This window comes from Monodelphis domestica, chromosome 5 (assembly GCF_027887165.1).
Source record: "Monodelphis domestica isolate mMonDom1 chromosome 5, mMonDom1.pri, whole genome shotgun sequence".
In the NCBI taxonomy this organism is placed as follows: Eukaryota; Metazoa; Chordata; class Mammalia; order Didelphimorphia; family Didelphidae; genus Monodelphis; species Monodelphis domestica.
In genome coordinates this window covers 314,403,356-314,427,108 of record NC_077231.1, presented here as the reverse complement: position 1 = coordinate 314,427,108, position 23,753 = coordinate 314,403,356, and the positions used below count along the sequence as shown (strand labels likewise).

Here is a 23,753-nt window from a genome sequence, read left to right as displayed (position 1 = left end):
CAAACTCCCGTTTCAGGGCCTCTGATAAAGCTGTGACCATGGCAGGCCCCTGGGGAGGCCCCGGCTTGGGCTGAGGCATGACCCTCTGGTCCAGGGGAGTTTCTGGTGTAGACAAGGGAGATGGCACATCCAGAAATAGCCCTTGGTGTGCCTGGGGAGCCGACTAGAGAAGCACAGAGTCCTGGATAGGCTGGTGCAGTGAGCAGTCCTTACGCATGGGGCTGTTGTGTCTATTCAGAGCCTTCCTTGCCAATGAGGTCGGAAATCCGGGTCCATTTATAGACCAAGGCTGGGCACGTGGAACAGAGGAGAGTCTTCCAGATCCATCGTGAGAGCCTCGAGGGCAGGGAATGATCTTGCCTTTCCTCGCATATTTGGCCTTCAGCCTAGATGATGTAGCCCATGGAAAGTGCTTACTAAATCCTCGATGGTCAAATGAATGACTGGTTGGAGGCAGAAGGATGAGATGTGTGTGGAAAGGTGAGGTGGCCCTAGAATAGGGAGAGTTAGAACACAAGGTTGAGGTGTTACAATTTGAGCCAGGAGGTACTAGGGAGCCACAGAAGGGTCTGAGGCATAGGAGAGATGGAACCACATGTGAGTATTTGACCTATTAGCCAGGTAGGAATATGAAGGATCAGTTAAAAGCACAAGAAAAGAGAGGAAAGAAGGCTTGCCATTGGAGGCTATTGTGAAAGCCCAGGAAGATGACCAGGAGGGCTTGGGTCCCTTGGAATGGTAATAATAGCCAACATTTACATGATTCTTCCAGACTTGCTGAGGGCTTTCTCTACACTGTGTCATTTCACCCTTCTAACAGTGCTGTCGGCTAGATGCCAAAAGCCCCCCCGTTTTATGGAAGTCAAAACTACGGCTCAGAAAACCGAGTTATTCGCCCATGGTTATCACCCAGCTAATAAGAGTTGGTGGCAGGAATTGCACGCAGACTTCTCTCGATTCCTGTCTAAGGCTCACTTTAGACCTGCTGCCTCACAGAGAGAACAAAATGAATAAAAGAGATATTGGGGAAATAGAGGCTGCCCATTTACCAGCTATGAGAAGTGAGGGAGAGAAAAGAGTCCAACATCTGAAGCTGAAAGAGCTCTGGCATGAGGCACTGGGTAAATGGCAAGAGTCCTGACACAAATAGCAAAGTCACATAGAAGATCAGCTTTTGAGAGAAAGGTGGGGAAACTGAGGCATAGTGACTCTGGGTCCTGGAAGAACTCATAGGGGGAAATGGCCCTGGGCAGTTGGAGTTGCACATCTGAGGCTCAGGGCATAGGGAGGGTGAAGTCCTCAGTCTGGAAGAATGGCGGAAACAGTGGGCCTGAATGGCTTCTCCAAGATGTCTTGGGTCAAGAGAAGGGAGATGCCTTAGAAAGCCAAGACAAGGTCCAGGAGTTACAAAAGAGAGGGAGAAGGATCCGTGAGAGAGGAAGGCAAGAGTGTCTGCCGTGCTTTAACCAAGAGTCTAGCAGGAGGGGCTGGTCTATAATGTTAGTGAGGAAGAGCAGACCAGGAGACTCTGAGGATGGGGAGGTCAAGGAAACCTTGGGAAGTGGGAGAGGACTCCAGAGTGTAAAGGCCTGAGGGGTAAGGGAAGATCGCAGGCTTTGGTCACTGACAGGTTTTATTGCTGCTTTGTTTGGCTGGTTTTTGAGGTATAGGACCTAGATGGGATTAGGAAGATGAGAAAGTATCTTGGAGGGGAAAGAAGAGTAAATAAAGGCAGAACATTGGGAGATGGGCAAAAAACTGGGCATGGTCCTAGGCAGACAGCAAAGAGTCTATTGGCTCAATAATGAGGAAGGGAGGAGTGCTGGAGCCCAGATCTGGAAGTTGGGACTCTGAGAGGGGTAGTCATTTGTTTAAGGTCCCACAGAAAGTAAGTGGCAGAGCCTGAAGCAATAAAGAGTGGGGCCAGGGGCACAAGTAATCCACTTAGCTTCAGCAAGGAGGAGCTGCTTCTGGGAGACTGAAGGGAAGGGCAGAGTGTGGTAGCAAAAATAAGAAGTATTAAGGAGTAAAAAGTGGGTTACTGATGGCATTCCTATGGGAAGACCTCAATCTTCTCAGTGAAACCAGAAGCTCAGTCACTAGGTGAAAGCATGGGAGGATGGGGTAAGAGAAGAAAATGGAAGAGAGAAGGAGCTTAGAACAGCTGTGTAGAGCACTGTAAAATGGAACCTGGTAAATCCCTCCTGTAAAATGAGGAGGCCCACTGAGATAAAATTCCTTCCAGGGCTAGCCCAAGAGCCAATCATTCTGTGACTAAATCAGCCAGGCATGATGAAGGCTTGGTCAAGGTTAGACAACATAAATTTACGGGGAAGAAAGATTAGAGGACCACCATTTTCTTAATGGAAAAAAATATTTAATTAATTAATTTAGAACATTTTTCCATGGTTCCATGATTCATATTCTTTCCCTCCCCCCTTGTATCCAATGCACAATTCCACTTGATTTTACTTGTGTCATTGATCTAGACCTATTTCCATATTATTGATGTTTGCACCAAGGTGATTGCTTAGAGTCTATATCCCCAATCAGATCCCCATGGACCCATGTGATCAAGCAATTGTTTTTCTTCTATGTTTCCGCTCCCACAGTTCTTTCTCGATGTGGATAGCTCATAAGTCCCTCAGAAATGAGGACCACCATTTTAGAGTTGAATGAGATATTAGAAATGGGCCAAGGAGTCATCTTTTAGGGCAGGGTTGGTGAACCTTTTCCCTGTTCAAGTGACCAGAGGACACATTCAAGGTGTCTTTGGGCCTTGGGTTACTGGAAAGAGGGAGAAAGTGCTTGCTGGGAAGAGAGGGAATGAGGCAGCTCCTGAGTGCTCTTTGTACCCAGTGCCAAGGCTTCACCAACAAGGTTATAGGCCCAACTGCCTCTTTTTGTAAATGTATAAACTGAGTCCAGCTGAGTTCCATCTTTTGTTTTTATCAATGATGTTCATCAGCTCGGGAAGATGAACCCACCAATCAGACACTTGGGGTTTCACAGATTAGGAATGATGTGAAATCAGGAAGGCAGGGGCTTCCAGGATAATAGCCAGTGGCAGACAGTGGAAGTCAAGGCTACATGGAGACGATATGTCAGAAAGTAGGGGAGATTCATTAGTGGAATTACAAGGGATTGAGAAATGTGTAAGAGTGTAATAGTGTAAGAGGTGGACATGAGAGAGATGTGAACATCTGAGGGTTGTGGTCACAATGGGGAATCTCAAAATTCCTGATTGGGAAGAAGCACCATTGTTTTCCCAAATGGTGGGTGTTAGGTACCAAAAAACAATGTAGATTTATGGCTAGAATGAGGTGGGGAATGTTGGGTGGGGTTGAAGAGTCTGGAGAATTGGACAGTCGAGATGTGAGAGGGGCAACAACCTTGAAGAGGAGTGTGTCTGAAGATGATAGCAGAAGAGGTCCAAATAAAACCATCAGCTAGGGGCCAAAGCCATTGTCCAGTTCCTAAATCTGGAAGTAGGTAGATGACAACAAGGATGGGAAAATGAGTGGGATTAATGGGCTGCCTGAAATTATAAAGGGAAAAGATTGAGTGGTAAGGGCGAAGCAGCCGTGCAATCAACCATTCTGTGCCCTTGGTTCCAGGAATTGGGAAGAGGGTGGAAGAGTAGACTTCAAGGGAGAGCACAAGGAAGGGAACCTGCCATAGAGGGAGAAGCAAAGCACTTGGAAGGATTGGGAAGACTTGGGTTCTAGTCCTTGCTTTGGCACTCACTAGCTGTGTGGCTCCAGAGGAAAGCACACTCTCAGCCTCATTTCCCTCATCCTTCCTCAAAAAGTATTGCTCCAAGTATTTACTGGAAGAATTGGGCATTTTCAGCCTAGAGAAGAGGTGACTTGGTGGGTGTCATTGAATGTTTGAAGGATTTTCATTTGGGGCAGGGATTAGCTTTTCTCCGTTTGGCCTCAGAGGGCAGGACCATCCAGGGGGAGAAACTGAAAGGAACCATCTGGTTTATATTGGATGCCCAGGAAATCTTCCAAAGGATGAGAGCCGTGTTGCAGTAGAATGTGCTGCCTCATGGGAGTGCCCCCTACTGGAAGGTCTTCCAGCAGAAGCAGAATGATCCATTTTCTAGTACAGGAGCAGAGATCCTTTCACATATAGGTTACAGGGTTGTTGCCTGCCATGATCCCCTCTGATTCGCAGATTCCATGTTTCTGTGAAGCACTTTTTAATCTTAAAGAACATAAAGACGCCAATGATTGTTACTATCTTTTAATTTATTTACACTTTCTAAAAGGGGGAGGAATAGGCAGGAGAGAGAAGGGAAGGTGGGAAGAGAGTGAGAAGAGGAGGAAAAAAAAGAGACAGAGAAAGAGAGAGGGAGGGAGGGAGGAAAGGACAGCAAGGAGAGAGAGAGAGGGAGAGAGAGAGAGAGAGAGAGAGAGAGAGAGAGAGAGAGAGAGAGAGAGAGAGAGAGAGAGAGAGAAGGGGTGAGAAACAGAGAGAGAGAGAGAGAGAGAGAGAGAGAGAGAGAGAGAGAGAGAGAAGGGGTGAGAAACAGAGATAGAGAGGGAGAGAGACAGAGACAGAGAAAGAGAAAGGGAGATAGGAAAGGACAGTGAGGAGAGAGAGAGGGAGAGAGGGAGAGAAAGAGAGAGAGAGAGAGAAGGAGTGAGAAACAGAGATAGAGAGGGAGAGAGACAGAGACAGAGAAAGAGAGAGGGAGATAGGAAAGGACAGTGAGGAGAGAGAGAGGGAGAGAGGGAGAGAAAGAGAGAGAGAGAGAGAGAAGGAGTGAGAAACAGAGATAGAGAGGGAGAGAGACAGAGACAGAGAAAGAGAGAGGGAGATAGGAAAGGACAGTGAGGAGAGAGAGAGGGGGAGAGAGAGAGAGAGAAGGAGGGAGAGACAGAGACAGAGACAGAGAGAAAGAGAGAGGGAGGGAGGAAAGGACAGTGAGGAGAGAGAGAGGGAGACAGAGAGAGGGGAGGAGGGAGGGAGACAGAAAGGGAGAGGGGAGGGGGGAGAAAGAGAGAGAGAGAATGTATGATCTGACTGTGACCCAAAAAAAACCTCTCAATTTTGATATTTTTATCGTAATTTTAGAGGGTAAGAACGATAAAGGAAAAGAAATTGTCTTCCTGGAGTTACTGATGAAAGAAGGGGAGGGGAGGAAAATAGAAGGTGGGAGAGAGGAAGAGACTGGGAGAGAGGGAGAAAGGAGAGACAGAGACAGAGGGAAAAAGACCGAGACAGACAGTTTTCTTTCAAGAATAGCTCTAATAGCATTTGGGGGATGATTAAAAAAACACAATAAAGCTTGTTTTAGAGAGCTTTGCTGCTCCTGTCCCCCAAGAGTGGGCAGAGTAGATTGTACCAGAGACCTTGGGGCCTTTGCAAGCAGCTCTTGGCGGCAGAGGCTTCATCTGCCAGTAGCTGTTGACATCTGCTGGATGAGGAGAGACTTGCACCAGCTGAAGCCAGCCAAGCTCTCTCCCTCAACATCATCAGGGCTGAGCTTTTCCAGAGGTGCTGGGATGCCTCCTGTAGGTATCTGAGGGCAGAGGGATGGCTATAAAACAACAGTAGAACTGAGCTGGCAGGCTCTAAACAAGCCCACTGGAGGACTCCATTTCCGCGGCCAGCTCCTCCCACTGACCTTCGGGCTCCCTCAGTTTGGGTCCCAAAAACCTGGCCTCCAGAGAGTGGTAGTGGCATGTCAGTGTCCTTTGAAAATGGGCTCCCTGCCTTTCTGCAGGGTCTGAAATAGAGTTGGTTACAAAAGAACCACTCACTCACTTTCTTAGTTATTCTTCCAACCTTTAAGAAGGGAATTCTGGGCCATTTCCCCATTTCTGAATTCAGAGCTCCTCCCCCTTAGAAGTGAATGTGACGGATTTGGACAGGTAACCCCTCCCCCAGCCCCCACCTCCCAGAAGGACGTGGGTGTCATTTCCAATTCCTGAGCCCCCCCCAACACCCCCCAGAAATGGGGGATGGCTCCCGCTCACAAACATTTCTACTGGTTCTTCTCTTATCAGGCATTGAAACAAACAACAGTTGGCAAAATGTCCAGAATGGTTTAACTCTCGGCTGTCCCCAGGCATTTATCTCAGGATGGGTTGGCATAAGCTCTCCCAGCAGATCTGATGAAGAATTTAGGCAGTCATGGTGCAAGCAAAGGACAAAGAAGGGCTTGGGGGCTGGGGAATAGAGGAAGAAGGGAGCAAAAAACACAGGATTTCAAATCCAGGGACCTGAGTTCAAATCCCATCTCTGCTATTTACCAAGTCACTTCACTTCCTCATCCTCTGAGTTATCATCTGTAAAATGAGCTTGGGCCAGGAGGCTTCTGAAGTCTCACTTTTTCAGATTTGCAGTCCTACTATGTGGTAAAAAATGCAGCTAGGGTTAGAGGCATGGGAAGTCTTGGTCCAGTGTAGATTTTTGTCCTATGAAAAAAGCCATTCCAAAGTAGGGGGAAGCATTCCGAGAAAATCTCAAGGAGTCATCCAGACAGGTCAAAGAACAGAGAATAAGCTGAAGGAAAAGGCCCAAGGAACTCAAGGCAATAATACCCATTCAAGGTTTGCAAAATGCTTTACCAATATGATCTCATTCAGTCCTCACAATCAACCCTGAGAGGTAGATGCTATCATAATCCCATTTTACAAAAGAGGAAACGGAGGCAAAGGGCTTGCTCAAGGCCACACAGTGAGTAAGTGTCTTAGGCAAGATTTGACCTGGTCACCTCATTTTCTATACTCATCTATAAAATGAAGGAAATAAAATCCTAGATCCCATGGCTTCCTCCCTTCTAAAATGAGAGGTTTGGATTCTAGGGCTTCTCTTGTCTTTCCTCCTCTGTTTTATGTCCCTATGATCTTGAGAGAACAAGAAATATAGAAAATAACTTCACAACAGCTCATTAGCACTTCTAAGGTTTTTTTTTCATTTTTTATTTAATTAATTGAATTAGAATATTTTTCCATGGTCACATGATTCATGTTCTTCCCCCCCCCTCCTCCCATAGTTGACACACAATTCCACTGGGTTTTACATGTGTCATTGATCAAGACCTATTTCCATGTGATTAGTATTTGCACCAGAGTGATCGCTTACAGTTGACATCCCCATCAACCCATGGGATCAATCGTATGTTTGTCTCTTTTGCCACATACCCCCATCTGTGTGAATGTGACCACTCCATCTTCTAAACGGGGAAACTGAGGCTTGGAGAGGTTGCCCCTGAGCTCATAGATGGAGGGGCAGGGTTTCATCTTGATTCTAGGTCCTGTGCCCTTTCCGCCCTGTTTTCCTCCCTCTTAGCTCATCTCAACGTTGATTTGAGTGATATTAAGAGAGGCAGCATGTGCTAGTGGAGTGGCTGTTGCACATGGGAGGCAAGAAGATGTGACCTCTGGGAAGATGGACTGTGGGGCCCCAGCGGCCTCAGTCACTCTTGAAGGTGGATGAGGGAGCAGAGCTGGCTTTTCCAGCTTTATGTCATGCTGGATGGATTAGGTCTTCCTATGAGCCCTCCAGGGTTTTGATTGTCCAGCCATTTGAGCCACATCTGACTCTCCATGACCCCATTGGGGGTTTTCTTGGCAAAGACCCTGGTTCTTGGCCATTTTCTTCTCCAGCCCATTTTCCAGGTGAGGAAACTGAAGCACACAGGGTGAAGTGACTTGCCCAGGGCCACCTGTCTCCTAATCTAGCTGAGTCTGGAGCAGGGCTACATATGGACTCCAGAAGATGACTCTTCCTGACTCCAGGCCAGGCACTATCCACTACCCAACCCAGCCACCCTGAGGTAGGTGCTGCTTCTGCTGGAGGAAGAAAACAATGCTGGCGTTAGATTAAGCACCCCAGGAAACCGGACCCCCAAATAACAGGAGTCATCATGTGGAGAGCAATCAGGCTCCTCCCAACAGCGGTATTAGTCCTCATGGAATTGGAGCACTGAGCACAGGAACAGTAACCACAACAATCATACTAGTCATCGTCAGCAGCAGCCTAGCCATGGGCCGACGTTTTGGTAACCAGAGCCTCGGATGGAGCTCCTGGGATTCCGAAAGCGAAATGGGCCCTTTCTGGGCCTGGAGGGAAGCCTTCCGGCAGCCACTTGTCCAGGATGTCCCAGCGGGCTTTTCGGTTCTAGTCGGGGCTGAACTTGATGCGTGATTCTCTCCCAGCTCCCGGAATCTGGGCTTCTGGGCTCCCGGCGGGCAGGCTGGAGCTGGGGCAGGAGATGGCAGTCGTCTGCTTTCGCTTTCCGTTTCCCAGCCGTAGGATGCCAAAGGAATACAAAGCTACCAGTCCGCGGAGCCCTAGCAAGATACCCGAGGGGGACTAGGCTGGGGGGAGGGGGATAGAGGGTCCCATTACCAGCCCTTCCACTTCCAGCCTGCCGCCCCCTCCCAAAAAGGAAATAAATGAATGGCAGAATAAATAATTTATGCTAATGAAATTACTGCAATTAGTAGTCCCACAATGCCCCTTTTAAAAGGCACAGCTGCTAATGTCAGGAAGCGCTGTCACCGCTGACCTTATCATAAGAGAAAGTGACAAATGGAGAATGCTGGGAAGACCAATCAGCGGCCAGGGCTGCTCAGCCTGGTGGCCGATTAGAGGCTGCTCTGGCAGCTCGGACCCCGGGCCAGCTGCTGCCGCTCCCCTCGTGCTGGGCCTCCTAACAATAGTCATTTCACTCCCGCGGGGCCGCTTGTCTCGGGCCACTTCCAGAGCTCCGGAAGCCACTTCTACGGTCCGATTTACAAATGAAACTGTTGTTAAGAAATGCCTTCCGCGGGGCGCCAAACCCTCTCGTCTGGCTCCGGGCTGGGCCCGACCGCCTTTGCCCCTTGGCGGGAGCTTCCCGAGGAAGTGGCTCCAATTCAGCTGGAAACAATGTTTGCAAATGAGCCGCGCCCTCCCTCGGCTGGAAGCAGCGTTTCAAATTAACTGGGGGGGCTGCGGAGTGCGAGCGGGGCTCTACGGCGCTGAGCCCCGTCTCCTTGCGGCCCGAGTCTTTAGCCTCGCGGCACAGGTGGGCTTTTCAGGGCTTAACCGACATTGGTGGACGGATTGCCGGGGATCCGGGACGGAGAGCTGAGGAAGGGAAAGGAAAGCGGGCTACGAAGTGTCCGGGTGCCCGGAGGCAAAGCGGAGGACCCGGCGCAGAGCCCTTTCTCTTCTCCCCGAGCTGTTGCTTTGGGATTGTCCCTGGGGGCCCTGATTGCTTTTTTAATGTCACACGCGCGCACGCACACACACACACAGAGTGGGAAAAAGGCCGGTTAGAAAGGGGAGCCTCCCCGCCTGCCCCTGGGCCCGGCCGCGGCGGTCTTCTGGCGGCAATATTAATGGGGCCGGGTGGAAGCGTTTAACTGCATCGCCAGCCACTCGTGCGCAGTCTTGCCCGAGATGCCGAAGCGTTATTGACAGCGCTTTGGTAAATTATGTGTGACTTTGCTCCGAGTTGGTGTAGCTCATTTAATTCATATTAATTGATTTTTAGGCTTCCCTTGATTAATTGAGCCGGGTTCATCTTGCACAGAACGCCATAAATAACCATTAAAAGGAGGAAGATGTGACTCCACAAATTACAAAGTTAACTACTTCAGAAGTCACCGAGGACAAATGAAGGCCCGCCGCGCCGCTGCCTCGGAGGGGCTGCTCTGGGGAAGTGGTGAGGGGGAGGGGCGCTCCCCGGCTCTGAATAGCTGGACTTCACCCTCAGGCTTAGACCTTTGGGCCGATCCGCTGGATTTGTATTTAAATGGAAGCTGGGAGGAAATGCGCATTTCGACCGGGGCCTGGCTCTGGAGAAGGCTGGGCACCTGTTCTAGCCCGCCTGCCCGCTGCCTGGCCTCCTGGCCAAGCCCTTGCCTTTTCCGTTTGTGCCGCTCTTCTCCCGACAAGGTGGCTGAGAAGGGCCCACGGGGCCTTGGAAGCCTTTCCAAGCTGGCTGTGTGTTCAGGAAGGCAGGATCAAAGCCAACCAACAAACGCGGTCCTGTCTACGGAGCGGGGGTTGACTCGGGTTCAGATCTTGCCCCTGACTCCTAGGGAGGTTCAAATAGGCCCGAGGCTGCCCAGGACTCCGACGGGCACTCCTCGGCAGCTGCCAGGGTTAGGGGCAGCTTGGGAGTCAGAGTTCCTGGCCCGCTTGGAAGGTTTCCAAAGCGTTTCCTGTTTCTGTGGCTGCTTCTGGGCGGCCATCATTGCCCTGCTGGGATGGAGGAGCTTTCCTTTCGGCCCCCCAGAAACTGCCCGGAAAGCCTGGCATGCGCTGGCTCTGTAGATGACGAGCTCATTGGCTGCAAACATTGCCTCAGCCTACCCACACACCACCGAGATCATTCTTCCCATTGTACAGAGGAGAAAACTGAGACTCAGTTCATACAGCTGGCAAGTGTTGCAGCCCCAATTCAAGCCTAGAGTTTCCTGGCTCTGAGGGCAGGGTGCCATCCACTGTACCACCAGGCCACATGTTGTCCATCCCCTGGAGGGCAGAAACTCCTTGCTCTCCTTTGGATCCTCATCACTGAGCATTGCCTGGCACTGGATAAAGACAGAATGAGAAGTATTTGTTGATTGATTAATGCCTAATTTATATTCCTGTCCATCACCACCCCAGGAGAATAGAATGGAAGACCAGGAGGCAGGGAACATGGGTTCAAATTCTGCCTTGTGTCACTTAGTATCTGTGACCTTAAGCAAGTCACTTCCTTCCTATACCTCCTGTTTCCTCACCTATAAAGGAGGGAGGATGAGACAGTAAGAGCACTTCTCTTATTGTTATGAGGTTCAAGTGAGATAGCCAGGAATGCTTTGCCAACACTAAAGGACCTTGTAAATGTCATTTCTGAGTTAAATCTGATCTTTGAAGCTCACAACTAAACTTGCAGTAGTCTGGATGTTGCTGTTTGCTGGTGTATGACCCTGGCCAAGTCACTTGACTTCTGAGGGTCTCAGTTCCAGTCAAGTAAAGGTATGAGCTCCCTCAAATTCTGTCCAGCTCAGACCTCAGGTGCCTGGCTGAAATCCCAGCTGCTTCGCCCTTCCTTCCCTCCACCGAAACCCCTCAAGATCCTTCTTGTCTTTGCAGCACAGAATCCAGGATTCTGTGAGCGCCTTCATGGCCTTTGCGCACACCAGTGTGAATGAGCTGAGTGGCCGCTACTACCAGAACGAGAGGAGATACAACTACACCACCCCCAAGAGCTTCCTGGAGCAGATCTCTTTGTACAAGACACTGCTGAAGAAGAAACAGCAGGCAGTAGCCCAGAGGAAGGAGCACCTGGCCAACGGCATCCAGAAGCTCGAGACCGCGGCAACCCAGGTACGACTTGGCGGGCTTCATGGGGGAAGCATCCACGTGGGTGTTCTAAGGGTGTCCATCTCGGGAAGAATTCTTTGATTCAATAAGATGTTTCCCTTTATGACCTCTGAACTGGCCCAGGAAGTGAGCTCAGAACCCCGGACAACCCAGGAAGCCCCAATGCCCCCAAGTGCAGGGCAAATTGGGGAAGAGGCGTCCCTAGCAAGGGCAGGTTGGAGGGACCCTCTGGGAGCAATGGGGCCATCCTGGGGGTAACGAGGACCAGGGAGGAGTCAGCGTAGATGAATGGACGGATGGAATAAACAGTCCATCATTTCTAAGCCCTTTGTGCACCCTGGGCTCCCACAGTCCACATACAAACATGTCAGAAGGTCCCTGCCCTCCCAAGAGCCCACGTTCTCCCCAGAGGAGCCAACCCATAAAGAAGCGTTGGGAGAGGAAGTGGCCTGGTACATGGCATGGTCTAGAGGCCAGATAAAACCAGAGCTGGCCTCTGTTTGCAGACAGGCACAAAGTGGATGAAGGGGAAGGAGAAGGCAGTCTGCCCAGGGGGGTTTCCTGTGGAGGCAACCCTTTGCTTCTCCCATCCCAGAGTCCTTGCCCTGCAGCCCAGCCTGCGCCCCAATAACAAGGCCACCTTCTCTCCCCCCTTCAGGTAGCAGCCCTAAAAGGCAAGCTGGCTTCTCAGGAAGGAGAGCTCCAGCTGCGAAGTCAGGACGCAGAGGCTCTGATTGCCAAGATCGGCCTGCAGACGGACAGAGTGAGCCAGGAAAGGGCCACCGCTGATGGCGAGGAGCAAAAGGTCAGTCTCATTGCCGGGCCTGGAAGGCCAGCCTATATTTAGCCCCAAATCCACCTGGTAGGGGGCCTTTTGGAGCTCCTTCCTCCCCAGGGAGCAGCAGGCTCCTTACCCAGGGAAGAGGCTGCCTCAGAGCACCGTGATTACCGCTTGACCTTTCTCCACATTATGCATTTTCGCAGCCTTTTAGCTCCTTTAATAGTATGAAAGAACAATAAATACTGAGCTCATTCAGGCAAATAATGGACGCAGCCCTTGAACGGCAGGCCTGTGGGTGATACAGTAAAGGTCAAGGAGTCGCTGTGGAGGGCTGCAAAGGTCTGGGGGCCAGCAGGCAAATGGAACGGCTCAGTGGTTAACCAAGTCCATCCTGCTGCCTGGCAAGATGGGCTCCGATGCCCCCACTGGGGTCCAGGCTTGGTGGGAGTCTTTGCCTGCTCTGCCTCTTATGAGGGGCTCTGGAGTTCCTTGGAGAGTCCGAAAGGTCCTGGGCTGGCCAGACCTAGACATTCCCCCGATGCTGAGTCTGAAAGGTGGGAGCTGTTTTCTTTTAGACTTTGGCAGAGCAGCCATCTGGAAGGGAAGGCTGTGATGCATGGTGGTCAGTGCTCTGAACTCAGAGACAGCTGAGAAGACGATAATAATTTATGAAGTTGTTTGAGGTTCCTAAAGCACTTTACACTGCTTCTCTCATTTGATTCTCCCACCCACCTGGACAAGCAGGAGCTATTTTAATCTACATTTTATAGATTAGGGAACTCAAGACTGGGAAAGATTCATGGAATTACCCAAGACCACACAGCCTTCGAACTTGGGTCTACCTGACTCAGAGTCCATGCTGCCTCCTTGGTGCCTCAATTCTTCAAAGCTACAGGATCCTGGGAAAAGTCTCTTACCTCAGCCTCGGTGTCCTCCTCTGTAAAAAGGAGATGATGATGGATAGCCTATCTCCCAGGGTTGTTGGGAGAATCATCTGAGATCACACACAGGAAGTACTCTGTAAACCATCAGTAGAAGCTTTACTTGATCTGGTTCAACGATGCCGTATCGAGTTCTGGAGGAAAGAAGTCGTCTTCGCCAGGGACCAAAGATGTTTCCATGCCAGAAAGCTCAGGCATGTTTTCCAAATGGAAAGAGAACAGAACACATGCGTACCTGGAGGCTTATTGCCTTATTCACGCACACAGAGTGCCACAAGCGAGAAAGAATTCCTTTTAATGACTCTTTTCACATTTAAAAATAAATCAGAAATGTTTCAGTGGAATAAAATGGAACCTCGTGGATTCATTCGACTTTTGTTTTCCCAACCCAATGATTTTCTGACACCACATCTCACCCCTCCCCAGAGGAGACACAGAGACCGTGACTGGTGGCACCAGACGGCGTTCTCTGCCCCCAGTCCTCCCGTTCTCCCCCACCTGAGGAACGTATGCCGTTGGGGACCGAGGAGGGTCATCACCACTACTCAGAGGTCCTGGCCTTTAGTTTTGCTTTTGAAGGCAGCATTGTGATCTCATTGGACTCTGGGCCCAAGCCTCTGTCTGTCGCGTCTGGCATCCAAAGGTACGCCATCATCTGGGCAGAGGCATTCTGCATCCACTCAGTCTTTCCTGTGTGGAGGATGAGGCGAAGCTCTTTGGAGTAGATGGAGATCTCTTCCAGGAGGCTCCTCTAGGCTCAAGAGCTTCATGCCACCGGCACAGGGTCCCACACACATGGCCACATCTGGAGGAGAGAGGGCTGGCTCACCTTCAGGAAACCTCAAAGCTAGTATGGTGACCCAGCCTTCCTTGGAATCCCCACATTCTGTCAGGATTGAAGATGGCTTGGAGTCAGGAAGCTTTAAGCTCAAATCTGATCATAGACACGTAGGAGCTGTGTGACCCTGAGCAAGTCACTTCACTTCTGTTCGACTCAGTTTCTTCAAATGTAACCTGTGGATAATAATAGCACCTACCTCTCAAGCTGGTTATAGGGATCAAATGAGATGATCATTGTACAGTGCTTCACATAGTGCTTGGCACTTGGCAAGGATGATATTCATGTTAGCTAGCAGCAGCAGCAATAGTAGAAGTAGTAGTAATAGCAGCAACAGTAGTAGTAGTAGTAGTAGTAGTAGTAGTAGTAGTAGTAGTAGTAATAGTAGTAGTAGTAGTAGTGGTAGTAGTGGTAGTAGTAGTAGTTGTTTTTTTGCTTCACAAGATTATTTATTGTGAAAACTAAAAAAGTGAATATAGGTAAAATGCTTAGTAACTGTAAAAGCTATGTGGCCGTGTTTGTGTGTGTGTGTGTGTGTGTGTGTACATCTGTGTCTGCTGAGGGCATGGACAGGAGGACTTTGCCTTCTTGTCTTCCCAAGTAACTTTGTATTTATTCTAGATGCATTTTGCACAAATTTCTGTGGGCATGTTGTCTCCCCGATAGAAATTAATCTCCTCTGCAAACATTACTTTTGTCTCTGTAGCTCCAGCATTTAGCCTGGGCCCTGACAAATAGCATTTGTTTAATAAATATTAATTAACTTGTTTATTCATTTGAGTAATTTCCCCAAAAGATAAAGGATCAAAGGGATGAATAGGCACTTATTAAAGGAAGACAACTGTTCCATTTTCCCCTGATAATTAGAGAAATTCAGACAAGATCATACCTTATATCTATTGGATTGGCCAAGTTGGCAAAAAATGAAAATGACAATTGTTGGAGGGGCTGGAGGAAAACAGGCACGTCAGTGTGTTGTCCAACCATTCAGGAAAGCAATTTGGAATTATACCCCCAAAGTTCTTAAACAATATGTGCCCTTTGAGCCAGCAATACCACCACTAATTCAAACCTAGAGAGGGAAAAGAAGAGGAAAAGACAGCGTGGCAACAAATATTTCAGAAGCAATTTTTGTAGTGGCAATGAACCAAGGAGGTACCCAGAATTGGAGGGTGGCTGAACAAATTATGGTACATGAATGTAGTGGAATATTGTTGCACCTTAAGAGATGGTTTCAGGAAAACCTGAGAAGATATATATGAACTGATACAGTGTGAAGAGAATGGAACCAGGACAGTCTTTAGAATCAGTAACTTGCTAGGAGAGTAACTTTGTACAGAAAAACAACTCTGAAGGACTTAAGAACCTTGATCAGAGGAATGACTGATGCCCACAGAGGACCCACGATTTAACACGTTACTGTGCTATTTACCTCCTGCCAGAGACAGGTGATGGCTGCAGTGTGGATCAAGATCCAGATCTTCAGATGTGGCCACCACAGATATTTCTTTTACTTATTTACGCACATTTGCTCCAAAGATTTATGGGTTTTTTTGGGGGGGGAGTATAAAGGAGAGAAGAGCTAGTGATTGACTAGCCAAAAAAAAAAGAAAGAAAGAAAGAAAGAAAAGAGAATCATGGAAGTATTGTTATTGTCTTTAACTGCACAGAGGAAAATAGGAAGATGTCTAGAGAGAAACACAGACAAGGAGTATAGCTGTGAAAGTTCCGTGTTGAATCTGTTTTAAACTTAAGTGAGAGATGAAGCTCTCTGCAGAGTTCTGAGTTTCATGTGTAATTGTCCTTTTTTCTTTCTTTCTTTCTTTCTTTCTTTCTTTCTTTCTTTCTTTCTTTCTTTCTTTCTTTCTTTCTTTCTTTCTTTCTTTCTTTCTTTCTTTCTTTCTTTCTTTCCTTCCTTCTTTCTCTTTTTGGTTCTTTTTTGTATATGGAACTAGTCATTAGAAATCAGAATTTTTAAAAATCAAAAATAACAGACCCTTGTTTTATAGCTTTTCTTTGTACCCTCAATCTCACAGAGAGCCTGGAAGAGAATAAATGCTTAAGAAATGCTCATTAATTAAGTGTCTCATCGTCACCATCAGATTCTGTCACTTCCTCACTGCGTGTGGATGTGCATGTGTTTCCCTACCTACGCCTTGTATGTGACCACCGACTTAGCTGTCCAAAAATGTGGGAAAATATTTGGGGCTCTGCCGTGTTGTTGGGATTTGAATTCTGACGGCCACCCCCAGCCCAGTGAGGCTGCCCAAGGCAAGCCCTCCTTCTAGTGGGTGCCCCTAGTTTTGTGGATTGCGCTTCTCCGGAAGAGGTCACTTCCTGTGTTCCTTCCCAGGAGTTCTCATGCACAGCTGGACATTTCAGCTGTATTTCAGTGGCTCTTACTATTTTTCTGCCATCGGGCCAACAATCGGAGATGGTCCTGCATCAGAAGACAGTGGGAGAAAGGACAGGAATGTGGAGTTATTCTGCAGCAGGGAAAGCCCCAGCTCCCAGGATGTAGACACAATTGGCTCCTAACCAATAAATGGATAATAGGAAGTTGTATTCACATCTGAAAAGCACAGGAAATAACATCTCGTCCACTCTATACATTAAGAGAAGCCCTGGATTTAGAGTCAGAGGATCTGGGTTAAATTCTCTGTCACCCAGAATCTTGGGACAAGTCACGGGATTTCTCTAAGCATCAGTTTCATCATCAGTAAAATGGAGCCACTGCATTACTTCAGTCCTAATGTTCCTCCCTGCTCTGAAAGCAGCGATGCTAGTGGAGCCAATGAGCAGTCCTCCAGCCTTGGCTTACAGACCTCCAGTCAGGGCAGCTTCCTGCCTCCCAAGGGAGCCCATTGACCCCTGCTACATTCTTGCAAAGCTTCTCTCCCTCATTAAGGACAAATTCCCTTTCCAAGGATGGTGCCAGCCTTTCCCCCTTTATCTGGGGGAGCTGACTTCATTTCCTTTGATTAGGGTGTCATTCAGAGTTAACAAACATCCGCTGCCCAGCACTTCTGCCATAGTTGTGTGTGATCCTAACTAAATATAGCCTTGGCACCTGGTGGCATCAGACGGGCATACTTGGAGGAAGTAGCACTTGGGCTGAAGCTTCAAAGAGGAATCGAAAGGAGCCCAGTCAGGCTAGAACATGGCATGCACGATGGGGAACGATGTGATCGGAGGCTGGAAATTCAGACCAGAGCCAGCCCAGGAAAGACTTTAAATGCCCAAAAGAGATTCTATATAATTCCAGTGGCAAAGGGAGCCCCAGCAGCCACCTGCAACATTTGAGGCAACATGGGAGTCTGGAAGGTTTTGATTCGGGTCTTGTTTGTGCCACTTACTGTATGACTCCTGGGCAAGTCATTGGCCTTAGTTAGCCCCATCTGTAAAATGGGTTGAATAGCATCGACCTCCAAGGGATACAATGAGGATCAAACAAGACAATGTCTAGAAATCAGGTTGCAGACCTTCCACATATACTTATAGAGTCTCTTTTTAAAAAGTACTAATGCCTTGATTTTTGAACCCGGACAGATTTTTGTTTATCATTTTATAGAATAAAAACCTTCACAGAATCCCAGCAGTCTTCTGTTACTGCCAGATGTTGGCGATTTGGAAGCCCTGTCCCCTGGTGTGTGTGTGTCTGTGGGTCCTCTGGCAGTGTGAGTGGGGATGCCCCGGGGTGGGGGACACCCAGCCACCCAGTTAACAGTCGCACTTGGAAAGGACACAGTACGGTTAACCAGGGCAAAGGTAATTAATGCTAATAAAGATGCAGTCGACAACATAATTTGTTGTGAGCCGAGTCTAATCTTAGGGGAGAGTTAAACCTGCTTTGTGGCAAATCCATAGAAAAGAAGGTGATTTTGTGGACATTTTTGACCTCCCTTTCCGAGGGCCATGACTATCCACAGGAAGTGTCAGCCAAGGGCTACTGGGCCACCCGCTCACAGCCGTTCTATTTGGGCAGGCTCCCTCCCAGAGATTGCCCATTTCTGCCAGCAAAATGGCAGCCTCCACTTAGTTCCATCCTCCTCTCCCCCCTTCCCCAGGAGATCCGTTCTTACTCACACTCTGCATTTACCCAGTTTGTTGTCTTGCCCTTCAGAGCAGAGCTCTTGGAGGGCAGGAACTGAGGTTTGCCTTTCTTTGAACCCCCCAGAGGGCTTAGCTTAGTGCCAGGCATAGAGTAGGTGCCTAATAATTGCTTGTTGTTTTTACTTTTTTCCTTTGCTGGCTCCATATCCTGTTTGTTTATCTCCTATGACACAATTTCAGTTAATTCATAAAATATTTATTAGGCACCTGCTGTTTACAGAGCTCTGTGCTAGTTTCTGAGATGTGCACAAAATTTACATAAGATCCAAAGCTAATAATCCAGTAGGAGGACAAGACAGCCCAACTTAAAATAATATATTAGGGGGCAGCTGAGTGACTCAATGGATTGAGAGGCAGGCCTAGAAATGGGAGGTCTTGGGTTCAAATCAGACCTCAGACACTTCCTAGCTAGGTGACCCTGGACAAGTCACTTAACCCCCATTTATTTTTTAAATGTAAAGATTAAAGATAGACTTTATTCTCTGATGATTTACTTGTGCAACTGCCTAGTCCTTACCACTCTTCTGCCTTGAAACCAATATGCAATATTGATTCTAAGATGGAACATAAGGGTTTAAAAAAATAATAATACATTAACTAATACTAAATGAAATATTTAAATTAAGTTAAAATAATTCCTAAGATCCAATTTATTCCCAGAAGGAGTTCATGTTCTATTCTAGTAAGAGGATGAGACCGTAACTCATGAATACATACTACACAGCCACATGTAGGAAAGCTAGCCTGACCTAGTGAAGTGACTTGGAGCAGAGAAGATCTGGGTTCGCTCCTACCTCCACCTCTGTGTGACTCAGGGCAAGAGAGATCGCCTCCCTGAGCCGGGGCACATCTCTGGGGCTCCTCTGCCTTGAGGACAGCCCCCAGAGAGTAAGGCAAGGAAAAGGGTAGAGATTGAGAATAATCCAAAGGAAGGGACTGGGCCGGGGAAGTCCTTACCATCCTGGGTCTTCTGCCATGGGCTATCCCAGAGCGACAGTCATTCAGCAGAGTCCAGAGAAAGAATGGTGAAAGGATCTTCCTGAAAAAGGCAGGAAAGTCGCCTTGGAGGCAGATGGCAGAGAGCCTGAAACGCCAGGCTGAGGAGTTGGAGGTGAGACTCATCCGTCCGGTGTTAGGGCTTCGTGGATTTGTTAAGACAGGCTGTAGTGAGAACCTGAGATTGGTTGGGCGTTCGAGGCTTCACAAATCTCTGGGCCATAGATAAAAGTAAGTATGAAAGACACTAAAGCTCTACTATTAGGGGCAACAAGGTGTCAGGCTGAATTGAGAATCTGGGAGAGCTACGGTCAAATCCTGCCTGAGATATTCTCTATATAAACCTGGACAAGTCACATAATCTTAACGTGCCTCAGTTTCTTCATCTGGAAAACAGGATAATGATAGCACTTATCCTACATGGTTGTTATGAAGATCTAAAAAGTTCTTTGCAGACCTTAAAGTACTACATAAGCGTTAGTTGTTATTATTGAAAGATCTTCAATCTCATCCTGGATGTGGACGTCCCATTCAATAATGCTAATGATGAACCGACCCTTCCTGCCTAACCAATGTAGCCTTTGTCCAGAAGCCCCCATAAGTCCACTACGAAGGATTCATCCGCTGTGCTGGGAGCCTCCTTCTCAGCCCATGATATTGTGTGGATGCTGGTGGAGCACGTGGGATGAGCATCATATAAATTTTTCTTTCAATCTCTCTGCGTTTTCTCCTAGTGGACATTTGTCATGTGGGACATTGGGGGTCCTTCTGCACATTCCAGCTTAGGTGTGCCCTTCTTGAGCCCCCAAAGTAGCGTCGTTATTATTCTTGCTACAAGTCATGATAATAACTCGTACCTCTATCGGGCTTCAGTGATTTCCCCAAAACATCCTTCTGTCTTAGAAGTAATACTGTGTAATGGTTCCAAGGCAGAAGAGCAATAAGGACTAGGCAGTGGGGGTGAAATGACTTGCCCAGGGTCACCCAGCTAGTGTAAAATTTAAATTAATATCCAAACTCCAAGTATCATATTTTATAAAATTTATTAGTAACCACTTGAAGTAGAAGAAATACAAGAACAAAAGTATACAACCTAAGTAAAACCACATAAGTAAAGTTCTCCTGCCTGGCACTCACCCAACCACCACAGCCGCCTTCCCAGGAGCAGAGAACAAGGGCGGAACTACCCACCCAACTTTATCTTGAAAATGTAAGCACAGAACGTGATAACAAAATGGGATGCTGGGATTTATTTAGAGTCCTGGGGAGCAGATTCTAATGATACACTAGGAAATGTCTGAGGTCAGATTTGAACCCAAGACCTCCCTTCTCTAGGCCTGACTCTCCATCCACTGAGTCCCCCAACATTCTTTTTAAGTGAATAAAATAAGAGTGATAAGCCCTATTTATAAATGAGGAAAGTGGGAGCTCCATGAGGTGACTTACCCAGGATCACCCAGCTGAGAAATGTTTGAGCTAATATTTAGCCAAAGTCTTCTGCCCCCCAAGGAGGTCTCTACACCCACCTGCCGTCCCCAAACCTGCCCCCACTGTTTGCGCCCCATATTGCCCACATGCTCCAAATAAAGATGGAGTCGTGTTGTCTCTGGCCTCGTGGCTGTCTTCAGAATGGTGCCTTTCTTGAGAAAAAGCTGCAGAGCGGGTGTTCACGGCTGTGTGTATTTTGTCTTTACCATCAGGTCGCTGCAATCCAGGCAGAAGTATTCCAGAAGCAGAGAGAGTGTGAGGCTGACCTCGCCAAAGCTGAGCCCGCCCTCGTGGCAGCCGCCGATGCCCTGGATACGCTCAACAGGGTAAATGGCAGCTGGTGCCCTCGAAGGAGTCCTGAAAGGCCATGAGAGTCGGGGTAGTGGAGCTCTGGTAAAGCCTCGGAGCTCTGAGGCCATCTAGAAGGGTGCAGGGACAGGCAGACGGCATTCTGGGTCGTGCCCAAGAAGATCAGAGTGCCAGGCTCACTGCAGACCCTTCGTAGCTTTGTGATTTATCTTCTGTAAAATGGGCATCCTCTGAGCACCTCCCTCCACGCCTTGTCGTGAGGATCAGCCAAGATGTGTGTTGAGCATTTAGCTTGGTGTCTGGCACACGGTAGGCTCTCAGCAAATCTCGTTCCCTCCCAGGAACTCCCCTCATGCACTCTTGACATCAGGTAGGGCAGGGATTTCTTCTACCACAGCTCCTGCTCCAACACTCCCAGGAACTCCCAGGAACAGGCCTGCTGGGCGCTCCGGTTGTTCTTTATATCGAGTCCATCTCTACCGGCCGGCCTGTCCTTGGACTAAGCGCCTGCATGACACATTTACACACGCACACACATGCTCTCCACCTTCCAGCTTTTCACTCTCACACCCTGGTCTTCGCTTGTTCTCCAGGTCAACCTCTCGGAGCTGAAAGCCTTCCCCAATCCACCCCTTGCCGTCACCAACGTCACCGCAGCTGTGATGGTCCTGCTGGCTCCTCGGGGTCGGGTGCCCAAAGACCGCAGCTGGAAAGCAGCCAAAATCTTTATGGGAAAGGTAACAGCCCCCTCCTGGACGCCGCATTGTTTCCCCGGGATCTTTATATGGCAGGAAACAGAGTCGGGTCGTCATGGGACTCTTCTGTCCAAAGAGGAGACCCCCCTCACCCTCCCACTCCAGGCCTTTCCAGCGGGGGCGTCCTGGGGAGGCCCCGTGACCAGGGGGCGCTTCTCTTCAGTTTGGGTGGCTTATTTGAGTCCCTGCGCGTGTCACTTGGAAAGTTGCTCATTATGTGCAACGTGACGAGGGCTGCCAAGTGTAGGCAGGAGAAAATTACACGGATGTCTTGTTCTGGAGAAACGCTGCGCACACAGGTGACGCCATGGGGCTTTTTATTATTATTATTGCTCTTTCTTCTCTTCCAAATGGGGCTGCCTCCCACGTCGGGCCTGAATATCGTCCCGTGGGGCAGGAGAGATTTTCAAAGTGTCCATTGCTAATGCCGACTCGGCACAGGAAGGCCTGAAAGAGCCGAGCAGTGGGAGGAAGGAGGCTCGCCAATGCTGCTTTTATGCTTTTCCGCCTAAAAGCCAATCCTCACTTGTGATCTTGGCATTTTCTCGGCAGTGGTGGCGGCCTCACGGCTCTGCGCTTTTCACTTTGCAGGTCGATGACTTTTTGCAGGCGCTCATTAACTACGACAAAGAACACATTCCAGAGAACTGTCTGAGAGTGGTTCACGAGCAGTATTTGAAGAACCCCGAGTTCAGCCCAAACCTCATCCGCACCAAGTCTTTCGCCGCAGCCGGGCTCTGCGCTTGGGTCATCAACATCGTCAAGTTCTACGAGGTAGCCGCAGGACAGAGCTGGGGAGGGGGAGCCGGCCAGGGAATAGTCCCTAGAGGAAAGAGCCGGGACAGGAAAGGGGGGCCGCTCTTCCGAGGAAGGAGTCATTGGCCAGTCTGGCCCATCTCCCCAGCACCCCCTACAGAGGGGGGCTTCACTGGTACTCGGGGTATCCAGTGGGTGGGTTTCAACATTCAAAATGCTGCAGGAGGAGGAGTCTTTTTTCTTATTTATTATTAGGGACCTCCATCCCCCCCTCCTGGCTCTCTGCCTCCTGAGCCCATTAGCTGCCCGGGGAGATGAGTCCCTCAATAGCCCTGAGGTCCAGGAGGCAGTGTCAGAGGATGGGATTATGTAGGAGGACGGCCTCTGGACCTCAAATTCTAGCAACTCTCCTTTGCCTCTAGGATCCAACCAAAACTTCCCTGTTTGGTATGCAAAGCTCTTTGTAAGGCTGGCTCCTGTGGGCTCCATCTCCAGTCCTCTTGCCTTTTTCCTGCCCAGAATGCTGGGCCTCCTCATCTCGGCCTCTTGGCCTCTCCTGCTTCCTTCCAGAAGCCCCTCCAAGGCAGTCCCCAAGTGCCCAGTGCCTTCCCCTCTCGGCTGCTTTCCCTCGATGGTGCCTGGATTTTCTAGGCTGCCGTTGGGGTCTGGTGTAGAAGGGGAGGTCCTGGAGGGCTACGGCTTTTTCTGCCCTTTTGGTTTTCATCCCCAAGTGCCTGGCCAGCACCTGCACTGGATCAATGCAGCTCGATTAGATGATTACACTTGCTGTAGGGAATGTTCAGAGAATGACAATGGATGATCCATGATCGTGCCTCTTACTTCCTGTGGCTCTGGGCTTTGCGGTGCTGAGACTCAGTTTCCTCCTCTGAAAAAGGCCTGAATGGCCTCTAAAATCTCTCCAAACTCTCCGCCCAGACTCCTGTTTCCTGGGAAGTTCATCGAATCCATTCCCCTGCCTCCAGGCAGTAGGACGGACGCCTTTTTAGAAAGCATCCTGAACCACCCAGAAGCCATGGGAAGGCTTCCTGGGAGGGGGGGTGGCCCACGCGCTTCAGGGATGGCAGCGTGATGACTGGGTGCCCCCTCGGGGGATTCACATCGCTGCCTTGGCCTCCATCAGGTTCTCTTGGTCTGGTTTTCCTCAGGTCTACTGTGACGTGGAGCCCAAACGCCAGGCCCTCGCCCAAGCCAACATGGAGCTGGAGGCTGCCACGGAAAAGCTCCAGGCCATCAGGAAGAAGCTTGCTGTAAGTCTTGGGTGAAGAACTTGGGGCTTGGAAGGACCAGAGGAGAGGGGAGGGCCTGCTTCCTCCAGGGCCCCCCTAGGGCTGGGGCTCCTCTGACCCATGCCGAGAGAACCAGGGCATTGTGACAAAAGGAAATTTGGATTCCTTGCCTTAGGACCTGGGCGATAATCTCAACCGACTCAC

General features: G+C 49.2%; 1 protein-coding gene across 8 annotated transcripts in view; it reads left to right on the top strand.

The window, feature by feature from the left end:
• The window catches only part of DNAH11 (dynein axonemal heavy chain 11), a 272,410-nt gene that overhangs the window by 170,854 nt on the left and 77,803 nt on the right, over positions 1–23,753 (top strand). For 7 of the 8 annotated variants that reach the window (XM_056800511.1, XM_056800512.1, XM_056800510.1 and 4 more), the window contains 7 exons: positions 11,095–11,328; positions 11,984–12,130; positions 20,695–20,808; positions 21,385–21,528; positions 22,138–22,320; positions 23,469–23,570; positions 23,725–23,753. The exon at positions 23,725–23,753 is cut by the window's right edge and continues 106 nt beyond it. In XM_056800511.1, coding sequence (XP_056656489.1) covers positions 11,095–11,328; positions 11,984–12,130; positions 20,695–20,808; positions 21,385–21,528; positions 22,138–22,320; positions 23,469–23,570; positions 23,725–23,753 — 953 coding nt within the window. Of the gene's footprint in view, positions 1–6,306; positions 10,978–11,094; positions 11,329–11,983; positions 12,131–20,694; positions 20,809–21,384; positions 21,529–22,137; positions 22,321–23,468; positions 23,571–23,724 lie in introns of those variants that run through there. The other variant, XM_056800516.1, reaches the window with a different exon arrangement.